General features: G+C 38.3%; 3 protein-coding genes and 1 long non-coding RNA gene across 6 annotated transcripts; 1 reads left to right on the top strand and 3 right to left on the bottom strand.

Annotated features, from left to right (window-relative positions):
• The first annotated feature begins 517 nt into the window (after positions 1-517).
• LOC148871274 (RNA polymerase II subunit B1 CTD phosphatase RPAP2-like protein) lies at positions 518-10,188 on the top strand. The gene is made up of 8 exons (XM_088972411.1): positions 518-1,278; positions 1,619-2,278; positions 2,437-2,627; positions 2,748-3,011; positions 5,129-5,287; positions 8,508-8,623; positions 8,702-8,794; positions 9,962-10,188. Exons 1-6 carry the CDS (start codon positions 705-707, stop codon positions 8,610-8,612), a joined length of 1,953 nt encoding a protein of 650 aa, XP_088828537.1. The 5' UTR covers positions 518-704; the 3' UTR covers positions 8,613-8,623; positions 8,702-8,794; positions 9,962-10,188.
• Positions 10,189-10,817: 629 nt separating this feature from the next.
• On the bottom strand, positions 10,818-13,464 carry LOC148871273 (casparian strip membrane protein 2-like). Its single transcript, XM_088973370.1, has 3 exons — positions 12,237-13,464; positions 11,281-11,404; positions 10,818-11,190 (listed from the first exon to the last, which is right to left on the bottom strand). The coding sequence occupies exons 1-3, from the start codon at positions 12,545-12,547 to the stop codon at positions 10,975-10,977; spliced, it is 651 nt and encodes a 216-aa protein (XP_088829496.1). The 5' UTR covers positions 12,548-13,464; the 3' UTR covers positions 10,818-10,974.
• Positions 13,465-15,697: 2,233 nt separating this feature from the next.
• On the bottom strand, positions 15,698-19,418 carry LOC148871272 (uncharacterized). 3 transcript variants are annotated; one of them, XR_016106497.1, is made up of 5 exons: positions 19,303-19,418; positions 18,471-18,541; positions 18,279-18,369; positions 18,086-18,183; positions 15,698-15,893 (listed from the first exon to the last, which is right to left on the bottom strand). It is a non-coding gene; the product is annotated as an uncharacterized LOC148871272 (long non-coding RNA). The 3 variants fall into 3 exon arrangements; XR_016106496.1 differs by lacking the exon at positions 19,303-19,418 and adding an exon at positions 18,768-19,112; XR_016106495.1 differs by lacking the exons at positions 15,698-15,893; positions 19,303-19,418 and having other exon boundaries at positions 18,045-18,183; positions 18,471-18,702.
• Positions 19,419-19,470: 52 nt separating this feature from the next.
• LOC148871271 (capsanthin/capsorubin synthase, chromoplastic-like) lies at positions 19,471-21,547 on the bottom strand. Its single transcript, XM_088967350.1, has one exon. The coding sequence runs from the start codon at positions 21,157-21,159 to the stop codon at positions 19,684-19,686; it is 1,476 nt and encodes a 491-aa protein (XP_088823476.1). The 5' UTR covers positions 21,160-21,547; the 3' UTR covers positions 19,471-19,683.
• Positions 21,548-21,800: the final 253 nt, after the last annotated feature.

Here is a 21,800-nt window from a genome sequence, read left to right as displayed (position 1 = left end):
AGGCAATATATAAATACATAAGGGTGCCAATGGACTGATTTTGAGTTGAATCTATTCAAATCAAGATCAATTTGGACGGATTGGATAGAATAAGAAGACAATGAACTGAACCAGTTACCTGGTCATTCGTAATAGATACTGGGTCCGATTGAACCAATATTTGGTCCGGTGTCACTGGATCAGGTTTGTATTAAAACCAAGTTGAATGGACGGTCTAAACATTAAATGGGACTGCTCCATTTGTGATGGATTCATAAAATACCCTATAAATACGGAAGATATTTCCAATACACGGTTGAGAAAGACTTATTTATCAGCGTCATGCAAGAAAAGATCATAGCCATAGAACGCCTTTTCAGACCAGACAAACCCCTGTTTCCAATTGTGCAGAAAGAAGAAAAAGAACGTTTATAATGGCCACGGTCGGACTGAAATGTAATACTTTCTACGAGGTAGGGGTGATTTAGGAAACCAAAATAAAAAGGATATAAATGCCTCTTTCTTTCGTCTCTTCCCCGTTCCCTCGTAGTTGAAGTCCAGAACTTCAACCGAGCAGCCGATACCTAAGGAGAGCTTCTTTTAGTCTCATAATCTAGGGTTTAATTCATATTTCCTACTCTACTTTTCTTGAAATTTAATAATTTAAAATTAAAACATAGGTTTTATTGCCTTAATTCAATAGAATTTGTATCAGATTGTCTCCAATGGTGGAACATCAACCCCTTTCTGTAAAAGATGCTGTTCACAAGCTTCAATTGTCCCTCCTTGAAGGCATCTGCAATGAAGACCAGCTTTTCGCCGCGGGCTCTCTCATGTCTCGGAGTGATTACGAGGACGTCGTCACCGAGCGACATATCACCAAAGTCTGCGGTTATCCTCTCTGCAAAAACCCTCTCTCCTTGGAGAGACCCCGAAAGGGTCGCTACCACATTTCCGTCAAAGAGCACAAGGTCTACGATCTGCAAGAAACTTATATGTATTGCTCGTCCGGTTGCCTCGTCAACAGTAGGGCTTTCGCGGGAAGCTTGGCGACCGAGAGATGCTCGGTTTCCAATTCTAGCAAGATTAACGAGGTTTTGAGGTTGTTTGAGGATTTGAGTTCGAAAGATAAGGAGATTTTGGGTGAGGAGGAGAATTTAGGATTCTCGAAGTTGAAGATTCAGGAGAAAGAGGACGTGAACGTGACTGGGAATGTCTCGTTGGAAGATTGGATTGGTCCTTCCAATGCAATCGAAGGCTATGTTCCGAAGAACCGTGGTTCTAAACATCTCGAGGAAGGTAAACACTAAAACATCTCAAAAGTTCATAAATGTGTTTACCTGTGCTAATGTGATTACCTTCTTTGTCGTCTCTTCGTTATTGAACTTCTTCTTCGGTTCCTTCAGTTTTCTTCAATTTCAACTGTTGAATGTTAGAGGCAGTTTGTGCTTGTTACCCTTATCCTTATCCTATTTGTTACTGGTTCTTCCTTTTCCTTTATTCATGCTGAATAGCATTAACCTATTGTATGTGGGTGCTTTACCTTTAGCACGCACTTCCTTCAATTTCAACTGTTGAATATTAGAGGCCTACCTCTAGCATGCACTTTTTAACTGTGATGTCTCATTGCTTATTGCAGGGTCTAAACAGAAAATTGCCAAATCAAAGAAAGGAAAAGACAAGTTGGCGAAAGAGATGGATTTCAAGAGTACTATAATCATAGGGGATCAATTTAAAATTCCAAAAGCACCTGCTGCTTCTAATGGGTATGAACAAAATCTTGGAAAATCAAAATCGGGTGAAAGCAGTAGTTTCCCAGAAGAGTGGCTAAGCATTCTCAACCCATCTCCTGCTCCAAAGAAGAGTGGTTCTGGGATAACTGTTAAAGAATCAGAAGGGGAAATTAGTGGTAATGTCCTAAAAGATCATGGTATCCCGGGAAAGACTTTGTCTGGCCAAAATGTATCTGATACAAGTGGTCAAGAAACAAAAATGAAGTTAGATGTTGGAAAAACAATTCAATCTGGTGAAACCGCGTTGAAATCATCCATTAAGCCTCCAGGTGCAAAGAAGTTAACTCGCAATGTTACATGGGCTGATGAGAGAGAAAGCGGTAAAGTGGGCAATGACAATCTTGTAAAGATAGCAGAAACACAAGAAACTGCTGTCAGATCAGATGGTTCGAATGTGGAGGATGAAGATTGTACTTTATGTTTTGCATCTGCAGAAGCCTGTGCTATTGCATTGAGCCAGGCAGCAGAAGCTGTTGCTTCTGGTGAATCTGATGTGTTTGATGCTGGTATTTCATGCCTGCTATTATAATTTGTTAGTAGTTTTAGTATTTTTATAATTTTATTGTTATATTCCATGGTTTAGCCTCATTATTGAAGTTGTTTTTGCTCTCTATCTCTTTCTCTCTCGTTCTCTCACTCTCTTTTTATGTATTTTGATTTACAGTTTCTGATGCTGGAATAGTTGTCATGCCACATCCTCCTGATGCTGATGAAGGAGATACTCAGGAGGAGGTAGACGTGCTTGAATCTGAGAGGATTCCTTTCAGGTGGCCAAGAAGGCGTGTTGATTTAGATCCTCAATTTTTTGATTTTGAGGATATCTTGTCTGAACCACCAGATGGCTTTAGTATGAGTGTAAGTTTCTGCTTCCACTTGGGATTACATAACTATAAATATTTCTTAATGAAATGCAGTTCTATTGTTCCTCCAATCTCTAGTAGGCTCAAGAATTTACAAAAATCTCACGTTTTATAGTTATCACCATTTGGAACAATATGGATGGCCCTGTTTGGATGGATAACATCATCTACCCTGGCTTATATATATGGAAGGGATGAAAATTCCCATTTAGAGTTTCAGCTGGTAAATGGGAAGGAGTACCCCCGCAAAGTTGTCCTTCGTGATGGGCGATCTTATGAGATCAAGGAAACTCTTGCTAGTTGTCTTTCTCGTGCGTTGCCTGGGCTTGTTGCAGATGTCAATTTACCAACACCGATATCTACTTTGGAGCAAGGAATGGTATGCTTCTAAGCTTTGGACCTTAGTTAGACCTAAGTTTATTTTCTTTGATGTGCAACTTGCTAGTAGGGACATTTAAATTCTTTGGTTTTGCATTTTTACAGTATATAAATTTTAATCCAGCATTAACCAAACTATAAATTATACATAAGTTTTGAGGCTTAATCTTATAGAAGATAGAGGGTTAATAGGGCCAATTACAACCAGCCCAAAACCAACAAAACCTATAAATTCCTTACAGAAAAGAAAATCTTGATCACAAAAGAAAAATTTGTGTATCTGTTTTTGAATAAAGAGTGATTTTCCAACCCAGAAAACACCATTCCCAAAATCTTTTTCTAAACCTCTTCTTTTGTACTGTCTCCCTTCAAAGATTCTACTATTTGTTTCACACCACCTCTATACCTCTTCTGAGTAAATTATCCTTAGTCAGAGTCTTATCCAGCACCGCTGACCAAAAATAGAACGCCAGTTTGGATGGTAAATTTCTGATCCAAGTCCTATCACTTAGGAAGATTGAGGTCTCCTCCCTTGTTAAAAAGGATTTAACAGAAACTTTGCCCAATTTCTCAAAAAGCCACTTCCTTTTGTCTTCCCTAACACCCGTCGTCCTTGAGTCATACAAAATCTGTAACAAACTGATCAAGGAAATCACCTCCGAGTCATTGAGGTTCCTCCAGAACTGAAGGTTCCATACACAACGTCCATTTTGCCTCTCCGTACAATCAGCTACTGTTGAATTCTTGTTCACAGAAACCTCAAATGGATCAGGATAGAAGCCTTTTTAGTAGAAGTATTCTTTGGTAGAATCAACACTTGTGACTTACTTCAAAGAAAGAAGCCTTTTTGGTGCTTATCTTCTAACCAGTGCATTCTCTATAAAGTTGATGGTGAGTCTTGCTACCACTTATTAATCTCTTGCCCTTTTATTTCTTCTATTTGGGATTGGTTTCTTTCTTCGTTGGTCGCAGATGGACTCCTCCACCAAATGTGCAAAGCCTCTTTGACTCTTCTGCTGGTAGCTGGGCAAGGAAAAGGGGTAGATTGTTGTGGAGATGCACAAAGAGCTGTGGTTTATTGGATACTTTGAGAGGAAAGGAACCAATGGAGTTTTGCTGAAAAAGAGAGGAGTAGAGGGGCAATTGTTGAAGTTATCACTGATAGGGTGATTCAGTGGGTGACATCTTTGGCTATATTTGATGATATTCCTACAGCAGCTTTGCTGAATATCTGGAAGGAAGTCGCAGCCTCAGCTCCTATTAGAACTGCATCCCATCCTGTGTGGACTCCACCAGATGCAGGTTTCACTAAACTGAACTTTGATGGTAGTAGTGAAGGTAACTCTGGGCCTTCAGGGATTGGAGGAGTATTCAGGAGTGAGGAAGGTGCCATCAATGCTATGTTTTCAGGCCCAATAGGAGGAGACTCCGAGTTGAAACTATGGCTGTGTTGGAGGGTGCAAAAAGGGCTAAGGAATTAAATATAGTAGGTTGATCATTGAAGGGGACTCAAAATTGGCTATGGGTTGGCTAGAAAAAGAGGATGATGGCATGTGGCACTGTGGCAGTACATTAATGAAAGAAGAAAGTTCAAATGGTTGACTCAGGGTATGGAAGTGAGACTGAAATGGGTCAAAAGAAGTGCTAATTCCTTTGCGGACACACTTGCCAAACAAGGGGTGGGAAGTGTTCATATGTTCCGGGCTATCTTGTAATAGGGGAGACTTAAGAGAGTTTACCTCTCCCCACTCTTGTACTGCTTTACTTATTTTCTTCTTAATGAAATGGTTCTGTTGCTGATAAAAAAACAAAAAAAAAAAAAAAGATAGAAATTGCAATCAATTGCATTATGTGTGCATCATTCTGTTGTTTCTTTTCCTTAGCTGTCCCAATATTTCAAGTGTTCTCTTGTAAGTGAAATTTTGCCATGCATATTTTGAAGACATAATTCTCAACTCTAACCATAATAATTATGCACATAACATATGTAAAACCATAACTGTATCTGGTAAGAGGGCATTATGCTTGATCATTTTTATCAACATTCGATAACTAGATGATAGTCATGGATTTTGATTGATAATCATTTATTGATTTATTTTTAATTCTTTTATGCAGGGCTGCTTACTTGATACAATGACATTTGTGGAAGCATTACCATCGTTAAGAATGAAACAGTGGCATGTAATTGTCTTTTTATTTGTTGATGCTCTATCAGTCTGTAGAATGCCTGCGCTTAATCCACTAGTGACAAGTAGGAGGATGCTACTACAGAAGGTGAGATGCACAGGATTGGTATATTATATAGTTTTACATCTTTATGTTTTCGATGTTCATCAAGATTTGCATCATGATGGTAATTCTGTGGAGTAGATACCTTTGCTGAAATCTTGAAACCCAACTAGGTGGATGCTGAATTTTATTCGGGTTGCTGGAATTCAACATGTTTGGTTGATTGTATATCTCTTGTTTGTGTTGAACAATTTTGATTTCACATCTATAGAAGTCATGGTCTAATGTTTTGTATATTGATTTTTGTACAAGTCATGGTTCAAATGTTTAGGTGTATGTCTTATATACATTGCTGATTGCTCTTATGAATATGGGGTGCATCATCCTCAATAAATTACAATGGTAATGGAGAGACATGGTGCTCCACATTTCAAAGTAAAGGTTGACCACATCAATAGGTTTCTTCTAGAGTAGGTCATAGTTCAGAAGAAATGGACTATGATATTTATGATAATTCAATTTGACTTTTGAGAATTCTATTATCATGATAGCCTCTTTCAAGCAGTGTATCTCTTTATTCACATCTAATCCAAGAGTTGATCAGTCAGCAATCTACATGCCAATAGCTTGCAATTTTTAATGTCACTCTGCAAATATAAATCCCATTGTACTCTATTGTTTGTTTGCAATGCAGTTTCATTTGCACTGGCGCAAAATAATGTGACTGCAAATGAAGTGAAGTAAAACCTGAAGCCAAAGTGAACCAGTTGCTCCCCATTAATCGGTGGTCACATATAATGATCAGAAACAATAAACTCTAGTGTAGAAGTAATTCATTACATGATTTGAATCATTCTTTTGTTTACTGATTGTTGTTATGTTTTTATATGTAGATAGAATATGGACTGCAAATTGGGCAATCTAAGAATTGCACCAAGTTGCTTCTTTCTTCTTCTTTTTCCTTTTGTTTTTGAATGAAGACCTTTGAATTACTATAGCGGTATAGCCTAGAATATGAGGCAATTTACACTGCTATCCTGCAGTGGAGTTTTTAATTGCTTTAGTTTGAGGTTTTACTTTGTTTGGTATGTTTGGGCAGAGTAAAATTGGAAGTAAAATGTGTGGAGAAAATGAAGTATAAAGAAATCTGTTTATTTGGGAGGAGTAAAATGATATGATCCTTACCTTATATTGAGAGAGAATAAAGATAGGAGGAAGGTGGTGTATATCTTACATCAGTATTGAAAGGGGTAGCACTCAGCCTTTACCGAGCCATTCTCTTGCAAAACTTTGGAAAGGTATCCTTCAAACCCCGAGCACCTTCATTTCTTTCACTAGATTTAGACAGGGCAACGACAATCAAATTAGATTTTGGACCAACTCTGGTGGAGTAATATGACCCTATCAGAATCCTTCCCTTATTATTGCTTGTCTGAGATAAACAAGCTCTTGTTTCCTCAACCATTTTTAGGGATAATCAAACCTTCTCTTTCAAATTCAATCTCCATAGAGCCTTTATAGATACAGAAATCTCAGATGTGTCTTTACTTTTATCCTCTATTTCAAATGCCTTCCTATCTCCTTTCTCACAAGATAAGCTAGTTTGGTTCCTCACTCCAACTGGCCAATTCTCCACCAACTCTTCCATAAACTAATAGCTGACCCTTCTTTCCTGGACAAAAGGATTTTGGCTATCTTTTTTCCCCCACCCCACACCCCCCAAGGAATGCCTTTTTTGTTTGAGAAGCAGCTTGCAGAAGAAGCTTTAGGGAAAGTGATGCATCTCTCCTTATGTTTCTGTCTTATGCTATATGGATGGGAAATCAATAGGCCACTTCCTTATCAATTGCCGGTTTGCATGAAACCTTTGGCAATTTTTCTGGACTCCACTCATGAGGTCAGCTATAGTTGGACCCTTCTAAATTCAATCTGCAAATTCATTGGTCAATGGCACAACAGTAGACTGGGAAAAAGAGGAAAATTATTTTGGAAAGCTGTCATCCACATTGTGATGTGGGGAATTTGGGAAGAAAGAAGTAGAAGATTATTTGAAGAAAAATCTTCCCCCTTAGAAAGTATTAAGTGGAAGGAGCTTGACCTATGCTGGCAACTAAACTGTTTACAGGCTTTAACAGAGGTGATTTACAAAGAAATTAGCAGAGATTCTGCTCACATCCCCAGCTCTCCCACTGCTGAAGTTATCCTCCCCTAGGCAGGACTGTGATTTCTTCGTGCAGTTTGATGGTAGTTTTAGAAGATCTCTTTCTAACCCTTCAGCAGAAGGGATCGATGGCATCATCCAGAACTTCAATCAAAACATTTGGGTTTATTAGTGGCTCTGTAACAGCTGTAGATGCTTTTGAATGCTCTTGAAGCAGAGACCCACTCCCTTCTTGAGGGCCTAAGGACTGCCAACTGATTTAGACATTAGCTCCTTAGTTGGGAAGGTGATTCAGAAACACCATCAAGTGGGCCAAAGGCCAGGAAGAAGGGCCTTGGAGGGTTGCCCACCTTTTGTCAGAGATTCATGAACTATCTTCTTTACTGAACTGCTATTTTAGATGGATCCCTTGTGAGCTTGTTAGGTAACTGCCTAACTCAGGGCTTTTCGAGGAAGCCTGCCTCCTGAACGAGAGAGAGAGAGAGAGAGAGAGAGAGAGAGAGAGAGAGAGAGAGAGAGAGAGATTCCCAAAATCAATACCTCCTCTTCTGGCTTCCTTCCCTTATTTATAATACTTCTGTTACAATTCTGTTATATCAGCCTCTCCACTTGTCCAGTTTGTTATTTAGTTTGTTCGAGTGGTTGGCTGTCAGTTACATTACTTAAAGGCTGATGTTGCCTTTTCTTGTACACTTGTCCCTCTGTTCCCCTTATTTGTGTCTTAACAGAGCTCAATCATACAACAGATGGATCAACTAATTAATTGCTTGGGCCTTCACTTCAAGGCCTTTCTACATCCTTTTGTTTTTTTCTTTTTAATACAAGTTACCTATTCTCAAAAAGTTATTGGAAAGCAAATTTTGCAGTACAAACGAGACAAAGTGCAAATTTTTCATCAGGTAGGGAAGCAAATTATAGATGTAAGCTTTGCATCTGGTTTGAATTTGCACTGTAAACAGAGCCTGAGTTATTTTTGTTTTACCTAGGGAGAGATTTATTATTAATGCATTTTTTGGTAAAATAATGTTGTATTATTTATTCAAGTCAATTCTTCTTTTTCCATCTCGTTGTGGTATTCATGGTTTTGTTGGTTTGGCATGACAGGTGCTGGATGGTGCCCAGATAAGTGGAGAAGAGTATGAGCTTATGAAGGATCACATCTTGCCACTTGGGCGCCTGCCCCAGTTTTCCACCCAAAGCGGTGGCTGATGGAAGGCAAAGTAGGAATTACGGATGATATCCTAGTTTTGCTGCAGGCCTTGTATTCTAGTGATGCTAGTATTTTTACCAATGTACAGGACAGGGGTGCCTATGCAATTTGCTCTTACCGGACAACCTTCAGCAAAAATTGAGTAGATGGAAATCTACTTCTTGCCTATTGCAGTTTGGGGGTCAGTTCTCTAATCCACACCTATTCATTTTATCTCAGTCATGCCTCTTCCAGCTGACTTTAGATGCATCTGATGAAGTTAAAGAAAATTTTGGTGGTTTACTGTGACTAATCAACAGAAGCGAAGCATTGGTGGTGTTCTTGGGATAATCTCTATTTTTTTTTTTCATTTAAAGGAGGATTAGGCTTTAGCAAATCAGTTAATAAGGCTCTTCTTCAAAAGCTTGTTTGGAGACCTTTAAATGAACAGGACAAGTGGGCTGGGATTTGGAAGGCTAAATATTTAAAAAATACTGGTTAAGAACTGAAATTGGTTTTCATGTATTATATGCTCCTATTCTTTATGCTCAACTTTCCTTGATGATTTACATGGGATGGTTTTACTCTGCATCTAATTTTGTCCTACTACTGACTTACTTAGTATTACTCAACACATCCCAATTGTTCACGCTGAGTCTACTGTTAAATGGATTTGGGTTCAACAGGACAGGAATTTTTCCACTCAAGAGGGCCTATCACCATCTATCTCCTCGCCATAATTTCTCTTCATCTCCCATTCGTAAAACTTTTCTCACCTGGATCAAATCTGTTAATGTTGCACCTCGTTTCAGGTTGTTTCTCTGGAGACTAGTTAAATGGCTCTGTGTTCATTAAAACAAAAGTTTGGAATTTAGCCGACTCTGATCTTCTTAAATGTCAGCTCTGTGATCAGGATAGTAAATCAATTGGTCATTTATTTAGTGAATGTCCTCTTGTGAAACATGTATGGTTTGGTTTACCATGTTCTATTAGGTTGCCTTCATCATCTGATGATTGATTTTACAATCTTATTCTGTTTTTGATGTGTTGTGGTTCCAAATCAGAGGTTCTTGAGCTTATGAAATGGTTTGCAGTAGGAGCATATTTTATTTGGTCTGTTCAGAACAAGAAAATTTATGAAAATAAGCTGTTCTCTATTGATTATATTATTTCCAGAATCATGTCAGTTGCTACTTGGTCCAATTTACATTCTCATGGTCAGTCAATCTTCGCATTTTCTAAATGAGCATCCATCGTCCACTATTACTACTTGTTTCCAATTTTTATGTCGTTTGTGATGGAGTTGTCTATTCTGATAAGAGTTCCTTTGGTTTTGTATGTTCTAATGATGCTCAGTTTACATATGCAGGGGCGGGTTCTTTTGTTAGCAGTGACATAGTGGAGGAAGCTGAAAAGGGTTTTGTTATATTAATAGACAATACAATAGGGTTGCATATAAAATTGCTTAATTTGGGAAATTATGTATTGATGTTGTTTATTTTGACACCCCCCCCCCGTTTGGGTGGACAAAGACGTCATAATCTGATGTCATTGTTTGCCTATATGCATAAAAAAGGGGATTTTCATTTACCCCCACATCATAAATTTTCCATTATTATAGTTGGGAATAATGACGATTAGGAGGAATTGATGCCAATATAAGGGAGGCATGCTGTGGGGGTGTTGGAAGTTTTAAATTGTTGAGTGTACAGTGAAATAAAAATTTTTAGGATGGGTTTCAGTGTGATTTCCCCTAAAAATAATAAATAAAAACCACTGGATATCTAAGCAATGATAAGGAGCTCTATCAGTTTGGGGTGTAAATGATCGAATTTAAATTGAATCAGTCAATATCCGAGTTCGAATCCAAATAGAAAATTTGATATCTTAATTTGATTTTATATTCAACAGTTATTGAAAATAAATGTTTGAATTCAATTTTGATTTTAATTTTAATTGTTTAATTATTTTAGATAATTAATAAATATATAAAATAAATATTTTATTTATATATATATATAAATTATTTATATAATTTAAATATTATATATAAGAATAAAATAATCGGTCATATTTATCAAATTGAATAAGGTCATATCTGAATTCGACTTTTATACTTAAACAGTATAAATAGCATATCCGAATTTGACTAATTATGATATTTGAATTTGATTTGATTACTGAATCTCGAAGAGCAAATTTTCGAATACCCTAGACACCGCTAATCTTAGTCATCACACCGATTTAATGACAAGATGAGATCTGAATATGAAAAGAAAGAGGCCGGATTTGCATTCAGTTTTTGGAACCGACTATGGAATACATATACAAAAGGCACAACAGTACAGGCAATAGTTTGAGTAGACCAAATTTTGCATCTGCTCAATGCTTTCGGAGGGCCAAAGCAGCCATGGCAACCAACATCATGAAGATGAGAGTTGCGACAAAAGAGCCCACCAAAGCTCCACTGCTCTGCTGACAGAAACTATCGAATTGCTGGCAGATGGCTACCCAATTTGCGTTGGAGTTTCCAGTATGGGCCAAGTAGACAATTGCAGCGGCTGAGGAAGCTCCGGCGGCCGTGAGAGAGATCATAACCTCAAAACATGAACAAAATAGGATTCTAAGTTAAGAAGACAACTGTTGCTCGAGAAATGCAAATTATTAGTAGTTTATACTATAGCTTACTGTGTCCAAGATGAGTAGAAGTAGCTTTGGTCCTTCAGCGTGCGGGCGAACTATGCCTACTATAGAAAAGGGAAGGGAGAGAACAAGGTAACCAGCAGCTATGGCATTTGCAATCACAAAAAACCTGTAAATACAAACATGTTTTGGTTATTTGCAGTGTTATAACGAAAAGGAGATAAGTCGGTAAAATAAAGAATGTCAAATGCAGCCTGAGTCTTTTTTTATTTAGAGAAGTCAATGGGTCAAATTTATCCGATTATATCAATTCTGATTTTGTGATACATATTTTGATCAAGACCCCATCCGATTATATGATTAATAATATATAAAGGTCTCTTGGTTTTCTTGTAATTTTTGTTATATTTTATATCTGAAAAGTTAAATTTAAAAGACAGTATATAAGATAATTTTGGTTAAAGACACTTGTTTTATCAACATATAAACAGTTTGTTATTTATTGTATTTTTTATTAAAGATTATAAAAAATGAAGTTCCGAATTGTATTATAATAGGTAATCATAGACGTCGAGTATAATCAGGTCTGATTGGATTAGACCTGATTATCCTGATTAATAATTGGTTTGATTTTGGGTCTAATTTATAGAGCCGATTAATAATCAGTTCATAACTGATCCACCCTGTCTGGAACCAAACTACCATTGACATCTCTACTTGGATTAACCCATTATGGTCCCAATGTTGGAAAGCAAAAAGACCCTTCTTTCTAACCTTGCTTTTTCTCAGCATTAGGGTCAATCCCCTGAGAGAAATTTTAAAATCAGACCTGGGTGGTTTTATTCTGAACCAGATTTGGCAATCCATATCCAAGTTGGTAATGTTTTGGGTAAGAAAAAAAAATTGAAAAAAAATTTTTTTTTAAAGAAGAATTTTGTAAGGAACTTAAATCTGTTAGAAGTGCCACCAAATTATGCCTTAAATAGAAGAGATGCACATACAGGAGAGCTGGGAGATCGCTGTAGCTAGCTTCAAACTGGAAGGCTTGAGTGAAAATGGGGAGAATCTGATCTGTTGTTGCCATGGCAATGCTGGCTCCAAGAGTGGCTCCAATAGCTAAGAGCCTTAGAATGAAGTCAAAAATGGCAAGCCCCTTCTTCCATCCTCCCCTGGCTGTCTTAGTGGCTGTTGTGGTGGCAGTCACCGGAGCACCGGCTGCGGCTTTTCCTTTGGCGTCTACTGTGGTGGATTCACCCTTAGTCTCATTGCCTGGCTCGGCAATGTTGATCGCGGTCGAATTGCTGTTTTTCATGTTTGTTAATGATTTTTAGAGGATGGAGAGGTAGTGGCAGAGGTAGAAGCAGAAGGGATGGAAGATAAACAAGTTGAGAGAAACTGAATGAAATGCCCCTGATGGTGATGAAATTTATATAAAAGATAAGAGAGACAGAGAGAGTTGGTTAATGTAGTTAGTTATCTTTCTTATTAATTTATATATTTAGTACAGTGAGGCATTAGGTGTTTGTACAGCTCGGGAAGCAGGGGAGTTGTTGTCACTTGTCAACTTACTCCACTTTGTAGGAAAAATTGCACCCATTCCTGTTTGCTTTGAGTGCAAAAGTTGATCAAATTTCTTATTGAAAGGAAATTCTTTCTTAGATCAAGCTGAAGTGTATAAATACATGGATTTGTTGGAGTTGAAAATTAATGATGGTTATCTTAATGAACTAACTAAACAAATACCTCCTCCTTCCTAAATCAATTGACAAAGACCATTATCATAACTAAAATTCCATATTACCTTAAAGGATTAGATTAACATACTCATGGCCACTGGAATTTCTTATGTTATAGCTTTTATTGATTTTTTGTATATTCTCAGCATCCTCTGCCCTCGCTATAATTATTTTGGAGAAAGTATATTGGTTGGTAAGTGGTTTTGATTATTTTTCTCCTTTCAGGTGCCCAGAAGCACACTAGATATTGGATTCATATCTAAAATTCTGCAGATGAGCTTTAGAGGATGATAAGGAGGAGCCCATTTCCCAAACCAATAACTCCCCCAAGGTGAAGGCGAGATTCTTCTTTCTTTTTAATATTCTTTTCTCTGCCGTAAACCCAGTGAAATGTTTGAGTATTTCAAGCCAGGTTGCTCTCAAGCAGGTTCTGCTGATGAAGCCAAGAATCAGTCTTTCCCATCTAAATAAAGGCTCTGTTTGAATAGGCTTTTGCCCTTGAACTTCCTGTAGGAAACAAAAATGAGCCAAAAAGTGATCGGCATTTTGTGAGAGTTTCTTTAAAAAAAAATGTAACAATCTAAAGACTTAAATTAAATCCCCAAAGAGCAAAGCCTAAAATTAGGGCTTTGGGCTGCAGGAATAAAAAAAAAAAAAAAAAAAAGTCAAAAAAGTGTTGAGCATTTGTACTAAACCATGTTCCAGAAGCTACTAGAACATATCCTTCTCTACTGCACGGTGGTGCAACCTGTCTGGTTTGGATCGGTCCTGGGCCTAAAAACAGAATTTCTGTCACCAAAGTTCTGTTGAATGGTTACAGTTAATGGGAGTTGGAACAAAACCATGGTGAGCCGTTCATGTTTGGCGCTACAATGACGTGGGTAATCTGGGAGCACTGTAAATGTAATGAATCCATTTTTTAACAAAAGGAATTTCAACCAAAAAGTTATTATCAAACAATCTCAGGCCCCGGGTAGTTTAGTTACTTCATTCACCATTCCACAAACAACTGAACTTCTGATCTTAATCCTATGCCTCATCCATTACCTTGAACTAAACCAGCATCCAGATGGCTGAAGATGAATATCGATGGAGCGGTTCGGTTGGATCTAACAAGGCTGGAGATAAGAGACCATAGAGGTTGTAAGTAATCCTCTACAAATAGAAGCTGTAGCTTTTCTTCATGGCATTCTTTTTGCCATTGAATTTGAACCTCAGTTTGGAAAGAATACAAATGATAATTTATATAAAATCGCTCAAATTGCTCCCAATTGTAATATTACAAAAACCTGGTCGGTCTGTCCAGAATTTTTGTCTACCATTGTACTTTTTGAGATTAATCTGAGATGAATGAATTTCTTTTTTTCTCAAAAAAAAAAGTGGAAAAATACCTACAGGCTCAATGCAGATTTCTGAATTCCACTGTATAGCTATTTTCAAAATGTCAAAAACAGCCTGTAAATTGACATTAATTCTGAGTTGGCACCCACCCCAACTGTACTTTGGATCTAAAAACTCTGACCCTGTCCCAAAAAAATTGAAAGTCAATTTAAACCAGTCATAGCACATTCTGACTTTCTTGGTTTTTCACCAAACATAATGTCTAGGAGCCAGGACCTGCTCCTCACACATGGTGGATGTGCCTGTGTGGTGGCAGGTGTGAAGAGCAGATCCGGTCTCAATGTCTAGACTTTTTATGTAGGGCCCACCTTGCAGGTTTTTCACCAAACATAAGGTCAAGATTTTCTACGTAGGGTCCACCTTGCAAATCCAGAAGCTGCCAAGTAAAAGCCCTGCTAAACGAGCACCAAAATAAGGGTTTTATGCATTTGGGCTTTGACAGCATAGACCCTACAACTTATCCAAATGCAACCTAACCTAAGTCAATGGCATAATTTATGATTAATTTATTCGTAGTTTTATTCATGTGTAAAAATCCAAATCTTAAGTATATAAAATAAACCTAAAATCAATAATGAATTAGGGGTGAAGTTAGGTACTGAATTGAAAATTTTCTCGGGCTCTCAAGCCGGGCCCATTCAAATTAAAATAAAAAATAAAAAAATGCTCAACCCAAGCCGCCCAAATTGCACCCACTATAAATGGGTTAGTGTGGAATTTGCATAGGAATTAAATCAAAATTGGTTTATGTTGATTTTAATGTATTAATTCATAGAAGCTATTAATGATCACTTGATCTTATCATCATCTTATCTATGATCACTTGATCTTATCATCATCTTTGTACCGATTATATGGGATCGACTACAAGAATCCTATTTTTCCATTCAGTTCTATTTGGTGCCATATACATAGCAATTAAATCGTTTCTTATTACTTCAACCCATGTTCCTTCTTTGTCAAAAATAAAAATTCCTGTCTGTCCTCTAACCCTTCTAAAACTAGTATTAATGCCCTTCTAAAACTAGTATTAATGATACGAGTGGCAAAAGGGAAAATAAGTAGACTAAAATTTTGAGATGGTTGTCTGGACATGTGGCCTAGCAGTGTCAGCATTAAGATTTATATTAAATATTACAGCATACTATATTCATGTGTATCTTAAATATTACACCATGCCAATTGTATCCCAATACATCTCTTTAAATTCTCTCACCTAATGCTGTGAGCCACGGCTATCACCCTGTGAAGCCAAAATACCATGCAAAGTCAAATGAAATTTATTCAATTTCATATTTACCAAAAGGCACATATTCCACTAGTGTAAGGTCAGAGTACTGTTTGGATTTATCTACAAGAATAGTTCAACCTTCAGTTGAGCAATCCACTGGGAATGTTCTTTCCTTGTGATCTGACGTAACCATTTCAGAATTAGTTGCCTATTCTGTGGTTTAGCACTCCAACCGTCCAATATGATCCAAGTGTTGAATCATCATCCATCCACTGTAGAACGTCCTAATACTGCAAGCAACAATCCCCTTTGTATTTATAAATGTAAAAGAAACATTTAGGGGTGGAAAGCAACATATGATCCAAAAAGGATATGATGAACTTGAGAATTGATGGTCTGGATTGTCTTCTTGAACAGAAATTTGCACCATTTATTTCCTTCATGGGACCTAGAGTTCTTTGTGAAACAGGTAAGATGATAAAGATGTTCAGAAACTGTAGGACTAGAGAGAGAGATAGAGTGGTTTCAAGAGAAAACATGTGATATGATTCTACTTATTAGGAACATGTATCTCAAAGCCAATATACAAACCAAACAGATATTGTTGCCATTTTATTCTAAAACTATCAAACATCTCAAGACCCTAGAGACATTTAACAACAGAAAAAACAAATAATGATTCAGTTTAGTGTCAGCAAAATAGGAAATACTCCCAACTATATGTTGAGGAAAGAAATAAGTCTTCAATGTCTTTCTTGGTTGGTAAGAGTAGGTAGCGTACACACTAGTTGCTAAAAAGCTGCAAATCTGAGCACCAATCAATTGAGGTGTGCATCTTGCTGTAAGCTTAGTATTTTCAATCTTAGGCCCACAATCTCCACCCATGCTCAGCAAGTGCTTCCCGCACTTGACTTGCTTCCAGTGAAGTATCTTTAAGAGGAGGGTAGCTCCGGCGTTCAGATACATGAAAATTCAAACACAAGGTAAATTGAGACAAATTTTGAATTTTTAACTGTCATTAGACAATGATGAAAGAATAAGAAATAGATTTTAGATTTGTTTGTGCTGCAGATATTGGCTGGAAAATCAACAGGTCCATCATTAGCTAATAAATAATGTCTATTTATTTGTTAATTCACTTTTTACCAGACTGATAACATTATGTGATTTATGTCACTAACATGAAGGTGCTACCTGCTTCAAACTCTATCATGCAGGTATGCCATACCCTAGTGTTTCCTAGGTGGTATAGCCCTTGACATATAGGTGCTAAGCCTGGCCCAACCCATGACCACCCCTAAATGAGAAAAGCTTGAGAATAAACAAGCAACAGAATGAGCAACTAGTGCAAGCTCACATTCTTATACAGTTCTTTTTCTTTTTCTAATTTTTTACTTTAATTATGGATGAGCTGACTAGATATTTAGAAGAGAGGTCCCATACTCCCATGGTGTATGTTGTTGTTGATAATATAATCTCTGTTCATAAGAATAAAGATAGGCTAAATGCAAAACTAGAACAATTGACAGATGCTTTAGAATCAAAAGGTTTCAAGATAGGACTTAAAAATACATGTATTGCAATTTTAGTAACTAAAAATATTAATAGTGGTAGTGGTGTAATTAAGGTTGATGATCAGGCGATACCCCAAACTAACCAGTTTTTGTACCTTGGATTGACCATCCATAATGAGGAAGAAATTAAAGAGAATGCTGCCTGTAGAATTAGAGCAGAGTGGTTGAAGTGCATCTTCTATGCTAAAAAAAGCAAGGGGAAGATCAAAGTAAATGTGGCCTGAAGTGGTAACAAACCATTTTAAGACTTGCAATTTGACAGAAAATATGGCTCTTGAAAGAACAATGGCAGGGCAGGATTTGTGTAGCTGATTAGAAGGGACTATTGCTTGGTTGAGTTGAATTGGGGGAGGGGGATAAGGTGGAAGGGCTAGAGACACTTCTGTTCACTGACACATCCATGCCCACCAAAGCAATCTTCACTATTTCAATAGGTTATGCACACCTCATAAGAGTACACAGGCTTCCATGAGAATAGCTAAATGTAATGATAATTATCAAAAAAAATGCTAAATGTAATGATGACAGAACTGCTTTCAAGCAATGAAATATGATTAATCAGGATGAAGTGCATTGGATTTTTGGCAAGGAATTTTGTAGTTGGAAGGTCAAGGAACCAGGTGGTGATTTTATGGAATAGAAAAAAAAAATGGAAAGATTTTCATATACTTCAATGATATGTAAAGCTATTAAATTTACTAAAAATAAATTATTTTCTGAAGCAGTAAAGATAGAGTTTTCTATTGAGGTCAATTGAGAGCCAAATAAGCAGTAAACAGTTAGATGATATCTTCAGATGTGGCTTTGCATCAAGTAAAAGCCTTGCCAAGAAATTTAATTGACAATTCAATACAAGATAATACCAAATAGAACATAACATTATGGTTAAAAAGTTACATCCTCTTTACCTGTGAATGGCCAAACTAAGCTTCTATCATGGAGAGAATTATGGAAATCTGAGAATTTCCATGTACACCTCTCAGCCCTAATAACATAGACCAGCTTCCTGAAAAGTACCGAGCAAAATAAATGAAAATAAACTGTATACTCGACCTTTCAAAAGTCAATAATCACTTTAACATAGAAGTGCTTCCTTCATACCCTGTGCTGAAAGCCTCACTCAACATACTTGGTGAATCTGCTCTGATGACAACATTAGCCCAAGCCAGATGACTCATATGTGGATTTGGATCTAAAATTTACCACATAAGATGCTCATCAGAGAATCTTCAGACACCGAGGAAAAGGTTTTCTTCATCTAATATGTGTAAAGGATAGAACAATTATGAATACCTGCACCATTCCAAATGTAGACCTTTGGCTGATTTCCAAGTACCAAGTTCTTTCAATAAGATATGGTTTACCTGTTGGAAGAAAAATCACCAACCATGGTGCATATGGAACAGAAAATGGCAAGATGTGGTTATACATTCTAAGTGTCCTAGAGAAGGAAATTATGAGGTTTCCACAGTTTGCAAGGACAATATGCAGCGAGGCAGCTAACTGCTCAGCAAGGTCAGCACCATACCAACACTGGCCAAGGGCAAACTTTGGGTATAAAAATATATATGGGTAATCTTTTTTTATTACCTAGAAATCATGTGAAAGAGCAATGACAGAATGTTGGATCAACTTCAACTTTGTTATGAAAGTGGATTTGGTCCTTACTCCTTAGGTTCTATTTGTTTGCAGAATTTGCACTGCAACCAAACAAAATAAGGTAACAGATGAAGCAAAAATAAACCAGAATTTGCACTCACATACTTTTGCACCAGTGCAAATGAAACTGCACTGCAATAAACCAGGCTCTAAGATACCAGCTTTCCTTCTCCATGATCTATGCGAAATGCACATGCATGGTAAGCAAACAGAGAAATTTGGGATTTTGGAAAGGCTACCCAATAAACCAATTTAAAAATTTTGGGTTAGATTTTTTTCATCCTTTTCTTTCTCCCCTTTCCACCAATTTGTATAAACTTTCCAACATCTCCACTGCCAAAACCTAGGTCTCTCCTACCTCTCTAACACTTATCTATTGCCCTCAACTCTCCCATCAACCAGTTTATGGACCTCTAATAAGTCTAATAAGTACTCTACTAATGTATAAACCAGTGACCACCTATACCTAGTTGTAGACCTTCAACATTTCCACCACCATGGACCCTGCCCTTCTTATCAACCTCAAGTGTCTCCACCACCATCCTCAATCTGTCCCTCTTCAAAATGCAATTGAGCATTAAATCTGAGAAATATGAGCATGTTAATTGAATATTTTTGTTAGATTCTGTAAAAATAAAATAATAAAGATAATTTCATTTACCATATCAGGGTATGATCGACATGGAATTCTGGATATTTGTATTTCAATCATACAGAGAATTAGTTTATTGTTCGAACCAACCAGCCAAGGCACTGATGGGTTTTCATAACATGACAATAAACACTAGAATCTTCTCAAACAGAAGTCTCAAAATATATGAATTCTAAGAATGTAAATAGACCTTCATCAAATGGTTTCAAGAGCTAGATTAGCCACCAACCTACCTAAAGGCAGCGGGCACTTTGTGACAATATCTAATCTAGAGAGATTTGAAGCATGTCCAAACAAAGAGAGAGAAAGCAAAGCCAGCTCTCCAAGAGACAGCCTGGAGGAGAGGAATCCTTGCCAATAATAAGGATCCAAATCAAAGAAAGCATCAAAGAACCTCCTTGTCCCATTCAAGTCAAGTTTCAAAAGAGTCTCCATCCCAAAAGAATAGAATTCCCTGATGCACCTTCTCTCAGTTGGCCACAATCCATTCCACACCCTCTGATACAGCTGTTTCCCTCTGATCATCCTGGTGGATCCTAGGCACTCGACAATTGCTTCAGCCAATACAGGAGCCAGAGCCATAGTTCGAGCCACCATGTACCCTGTAGAAGGGTGGACTAAACCAGCCGTCCCACCAATGGCCATCACGCTCTGAGGGATACGAGGGAGAGGACCACCCATTGGAATCAGGCACTTCTCGTCCTCAAAGACTCTTTTCACTCTGATACCCAAGTGCCGTAGCCTGGCCACCATCCTCCTCTTCACCTCCATGTAAGGCAACACCGGCCGGCTAACCAGTGAGGTCTCTTCAAGGAATATTAAGTTAGAGCTAAAGGGCATTGCATACAGAAAAGTCGGAACCTTGTCGTTCCTAGCTCGCATGTAAGGCTCGCTGCCCATGTGGGAATCTCTCCAGTCCATTAGAACCATTTTATTTAGATCAAAAGGATGATCCTGCACCTCGGCCAAGATTCCATGAGCAATCTGATATCCATGGTTCCTGGGCTTATCGTATTCAATGAAGTTGCTTGTAAAGCCACTGGCATCGACTATCAAGCTCCCCTTCACCTCACAACCATCGTCACATGACACCATAGACACGAACTCCTGGTGCTCCAGCTCCAACGCTTTGGCCTCATGGAACTTGACTCCATGTGAGACACACCCCTCAATCAACCTCGTCTTCAATCTCTTCCTGCTGACCCGGCCATAAGGGCGGTCTAGATACTGGGTTTTCCGATCATCGACGTAGACAGTAGTCATAGGCCAAGTCTTATCTAGAGTATCCTCAAGGCCCATGCTCTCAAACTCATCAACCCAGACACCGTAGTTATTAGGCCACATGGAGAGGGGTGAAGGATCAATGCAACAAACTTGGACCCCATGGACAGAAACTCGCTCTGCAAGACGGAGGCCGGCCGGGCCAGCGCCGATGATGACCACATCGTACTGGGAGCGTTCAGAGGGGTGGTGCCGGGGTAAATCAATGTCCAGGAACTCTGGTTTTGATTCAGGCTTCAGGTCTAGGAAGCTATCAAGCCTACTGCTGTGGATTCTCTGCTTAAGTGTTCTTGAAAGGCTGGGGATTCTGGGAAAGAAAGGTGGGGAGGTGGAGGAATTGAAGCTGGTAGGACTTGAAAACCTGGGAATGGGCGTGAGAAGGGTAGCCATGAGAGGTTGATATGAAATGGGGAAGAAGGTTGGGGAGAGTAGCCGGTTGAAAACTATTTAAAATTCCTATAGATAGTTGAAGTTGGAGTCATGGAGTGGACGTTGAAGGTGCGTGGACGGAACGTCAAAGCATCACACCAAGAAAATGGCTTCACTGTGAAAGATGTTCATGTGGCCAATCGCCGTCGGTTGCGCAAAAGACGTTGTTTCCCACATGAGGGGATGGGCTGTGGGTGCGCGCCCATCCGAACTCATGAGTAATGCGAAATGGGATTCAGTCACTGCAATGCCCGTTCGAACAACCATAAGTATGTACGAAGATGTTCCCGATGCTGTAAAGGCTGTTCGAATAGTGTTCGAACAGGTGCAAAGGCAATTAAGGGGTGTGAAAGCCACAACGCCCATGTGTTTGGTGGGTATATGCACTGACCAGATTAAAATGAAAATTAAAAATTTATTAATTTAGTGGGGCGGTGTGGCACCCTGTAGGCATTTAATTAACTACATCAGCAATGCCAACAGCCAACCATTACTCTTCATTCGTCGTGGTATTATCAAATAGCTTGACGCTGGTATAGTGGGGCGGTGTGGCTCCCCCTGTGGGCATTAACCATATCACCAACGACATTTTTTTCTCAGGC

The sequence above is a fragment of the Nelumbo lutea genome, chromosome 2 (genome assembly GCF_056320005.1).
Source record: "Nelumbo lutea isolate HS-2025 chromosome 2, American lotus-T2T, whole genome shotgun sequence".
NCBI classification, from domain to species: domain Eukaryota; kingdom Viridiplantae; phylum Streptophyta; class Magnoliopsida; order Proteales; family Nelumbonaceae; genus Nelumbo; species Nelumbo lutea.
Note: the sequence above shows the minus strand (reverse complement) of the source record. Positions and strands in the feature narration are given on the sequence as shown.